The sequence below is a fragment of the Chenopodium quinoa genome, unplaced genomic scaffold (assembly GCF_001683475.1).
Source record: "Chenopodium quinoa cultivar QQ74 unplaced genomic scaffold, ASM168347v1, whole genome shotgun sequence".
NCBI lineage: Eukaryota > Viridiplantae > Streptophyta > Magnoliopsida > Caryophyllales > Amaranthaceae > Chenopodium > Chenopodium quinoa.
This window is the reverse complement of record NW_018745448.1, coordinates 1774777-1778692: the sequence shown is the minus strand read 5'-3', so window position 1 is coordinate 1778692 and position 3916 is coordinate 1774777. Positions and strand designations below refer to the sequence as shown.

General features: G+C 32.6%; 1 protein-coding gene across 1 annotated transcript; it reads right to left on the bottom strand.

Annotated features, from left to right (window-relative positions):
- Window positions 1–2032: 2032 nt before the first annotated feature.
- On the bottom strand, window positions 2033–3352 carry LOC110713545 (cold and drought-regulated protein CORA-like). The gene is made up of 2 exons (XM_021891994.1): window positions 3159–3352; window positions 2033–2675 (listed from the first exon to the last, which is right to left on the bottom strand). Exons 1-2 carry the CDS (start codon window positions 3256–3258, stop codon window positions 2227–2229), a joined length of 549 nt encoding a protein of 182 aa, XP_021747686.1. The 5' UTR covers window positions 3259–3352; the 3' UTR covers window positions 2033–2226.
- Between the last annotated feature and the right edge of the window lie 564 nt (window positions 3353–3916).

The following is a 3916-nucleotide window of genomic DNA, read 5'->3' as shown; positions in this document are numbered from 1 at the left end:
TTATGTTGCTTGATATTTTATTGTTATTTTTTTATCACGCCTTTTATGCATGTTTAAAGGAAATTTATACTTATAATCACGCTTAATAAGATAATTTAATAATCTTGTTTAGGGTTAATATGATTATAATTCAAGTGATCGCCAATAACAGATTTATTTGTGCATTAATATTCAACCAACATAGATTAAGCAGGTTTAGGGTTAATTGTATTGATTGTATGTTAATCCGAAAGCGCACATGAATACGATCAGAATAAAGTAGAGGCCTATTATTAGGGCAGGTTCAATCTATTTTAGGTTGGATTTGTACCTTCATCCCCGAACCCTTATTTGGTTCTATACCTTATGGAGTTGACGATCTCTTGGATCGTTAAGGGGTGTAACCTTCACCCTGTGAACGGTTTACATGTTCCTAAAACTTGTTGGCGACTCTTTTACTCTATCTTCTTCCCTTTTGGACGCCACCGTACTTTAGTGTATGATCACAGTGGGGTTCAAGCTAGGGGTTTAATGCTTGAAATATTCCCTACACCACCGTTTCAAAACCAGTGGGAAAAAGAGCTTTTGGCACCGGTTAACTGGTGGCATATTGTTGTTATTAGCACCGGTTAACCGGTGCCAAAAGGTACTTATCCCTAACATTGTCTCCTTAAACTTTTCAATTAAAAAAATTTAAGATAATAGATTAGTTATCGCTAACATTAATAGTGAAAGGATGTTCTTAATATTAAATATTTAACAATCATATTTGTTAAACCTTAATCACAGAGTATTCTAAAATGCATCAAATGTTACACCGGCCAAGTCTAAGCTTTCAGCAATGACCCATTTAAAAAACATATATTCATCATATGTATGAGTTTGGAATCAATAAATACATTCTTTGTATCAAATAGTGTGATTAAAAATAGCAACTACAACTAATGATTCGAGTGTCCATATGTTAATAGAAATATTAGAAAGAAAAAAAAAAAAGTACGAGTGCAATTAAACTAGACCAATCTTCAAGTTTGAAATGTTATTACTTCATGAATTCTATCATCTTAATGGAAAAGTAATCTTGTTTAATGTGATATAAGTAACTTTCATGGTAAGAATTTTGGTATTGGATAAATAGAAAATTAAGCACAAATTAACCAATTTTTTTTTAAAATAAGAAAAAATGTTGGAAAAGAGACTTGAACCCATGACCTTTTAATAGAAAAACTAATGCTCTAACCACTAGGTGTTGATAAGGTACAATATAATTAAGCACTTTATATTTAATTTAACTAAAAAAACTTCTTTAACCTTTTATTTTATTTTTTATTTTTTTTAATCTGGTAGGGCACGTGCCTTACAAGAACCATAGCTAGCTCCGCCTCTGCGGAGTAGTCTCTATTTCTAGTTTCTTTGAGAGTATTATTGCTCATGCTATGGTTCACCTCACTCTGCTTGAATTTCGACTAGAGTGTGGGTTTGGGGTTGTGATGGAAGATCTTGTTGCTTCTGACTTTTGTTTGAGTAATAATAATAACTATTGTGTGGGTGTGCACTTTTATTTATATATATATATATACATATATATATATATATATATATATATATACGGAGTACTTTCATTAAAAACAAAAAATATACGAAGTAGCCAAGTAGGTAGACAGTTGCAAAAACCATAATTTCGATCACTCACACCAAAAAAAAAAAAAACGACTAGATTATAGTATTCAAGTTCTTGAGTCAGACTTTGAAGTTGAATATGAAGAGCCCTTGTATTGAGATTTTATTGATCATGTGCACTTTAAATATGCTGATAATTACGAATAATATATTATGTTGAATATTATGTCTCAATTAATGGGATATTTAAACTATGTTAGTAGACTTTCCAACAAATATACATACATATATATATATATATATATAAACTTTAAAGTGAATCAAACGGTGTAAGGAAAAATAAGAAATAGATTATTTCATTCCAAGTTTATAATTTAGCTAATTTTTGGTAAATAATTTAGCAAAATTAGCGATATTGGTAAAAGATAACATGTAACATCAAAAACCACTTCCAATTTTATTATTTTAACATCGCATAATTTGAAAATTACAAGGGGTATATAAAAAGGATAGTTATTAGTACATGACCAACATATAAGAATTCATGATAATACCCAACTCTTTGATCAATACATTATTAATATAAATAAAATATTAACACTCCGCACATTTTATAGCCATCACTCATTATTTACCCTTTTGTTCTTCGGAAGTTTTTGTCACCTTTGGGGGATAGTGACCACCATGTCCACCGTGTCCGTAGCCTCCATGGCCATATCCTCCACCGTGTGCATAACCACCACCTTGGCCATATCCACCACCATGTCCGTAACCTCCACCTTGGCCATATCCACCTCCATGTCCATAACCACCACCTTGGCCATAGCCGCCACCATGTCCATAACCTCCACCATGTCCATAACCGCCACCATGGCCATATCCACCACCATGTCCGTAGTGTCCATACTTAGACTCCTCCACGGACTCCTCTTCTTTAGGTGGGTAATGACCGCCGTGTCCACCATGGCCTCCACCATAGTGGCCTCCACCATAGTGGCCGCCACCATAGTGGCTGCCACCATGTCCTCCAAAGTGGCCGCCACCGTAGTGTCCATACTTAGACTCCTCTACAGACTCTGCAAAATAAGAAATATATGCATTACTTTTTTAGTACACTGACATTCTTTTCTTTTCTTTTTTTGACATTCTTTTCTAATCTTATAGTATGCTGTTAAATTTAAAACACTACAATTCTTTACAAAAATAAAAAAGAAAAAGAAAAAAAAAGTTAATAAGCAATTAAAATGATCCAATCCGCTCATTAGAAAATTAGAAAGATATAAACTTTATTTAGAAAAAAGTATATGAATGACGTGCTTTAGATATGCATGTCCCAAAGCTCTTATAAATTATCTAAACAAGATTATGCTTGTCTGCTTGCATATGCAATAAAGATCAAAGTGCATGTAATGTGAACTTATAATATCAAAATTATGTTCAAAAATATTAAAAAAAACAAGAACGCATAATGATATTTTAGGTAGTCTAGTTGGATACTAAATTCATCACAAGCTGACTTAAACTCGTAAAATAGAAATTAGAAGGCAATAGAAACTCACGTGGTTCCTCAGTGGTTGAAGATTCAGCCAATTGACGAGCTGAGCATATGACTAGAGTCACAGCAATAAGGGCAAGCAGCAAAGCCTTTGAATAGGCCATTTTCAAGTACTTCTCTAGGAAACAAGCTACTCAACTTGTACAACTATTTGTGAAGACTTAACTCTTCTTTAGTTTTGGAATACAAACACGAAATGTAGCACATGTATTTATAGGCAATATATGAAAGAATGAGGGTCCCAAAGTAGGTTAGCAGTATTATAGTAATAAATAGTGGTAGCTAATAAAAGAGGGTGAACCAAAATTGAGTAACGATGATAAATTTGAGTAACGCAATCAATTTAATTTGTACAATTATGTAAATCTAGGTGTTATAACATAAACTAAGTACGTGGATATTATGTGTACGTTATATTGCCACCTTTGTTTTCAATTTTACTGTTTGACAAGTAAACGCTACAACTTGTGTAGAGTTATGATTGAAAACGATCTCACGTAATTTCTGGATAGGTATTGTAGCAAATATAGCAATTCACCTACTTGAAAAGTACTTCGTTGATTATTGGTACGATTAATACACTAAAACTGTTAAGCTCGTGAGTTGTCTTGGGTTGTAGTGTACAAAATATTTTATGGTTATGTGATGTTGATTTTTTTTTTTAATTAAGTGTTTTTGATACATTATGGCGTGAAGGTTTATTTAACCTAATCAACAACGGGTTTTAGGCTTTTTTTTTCTCTCTCTAGTTTTTAGAGAGAG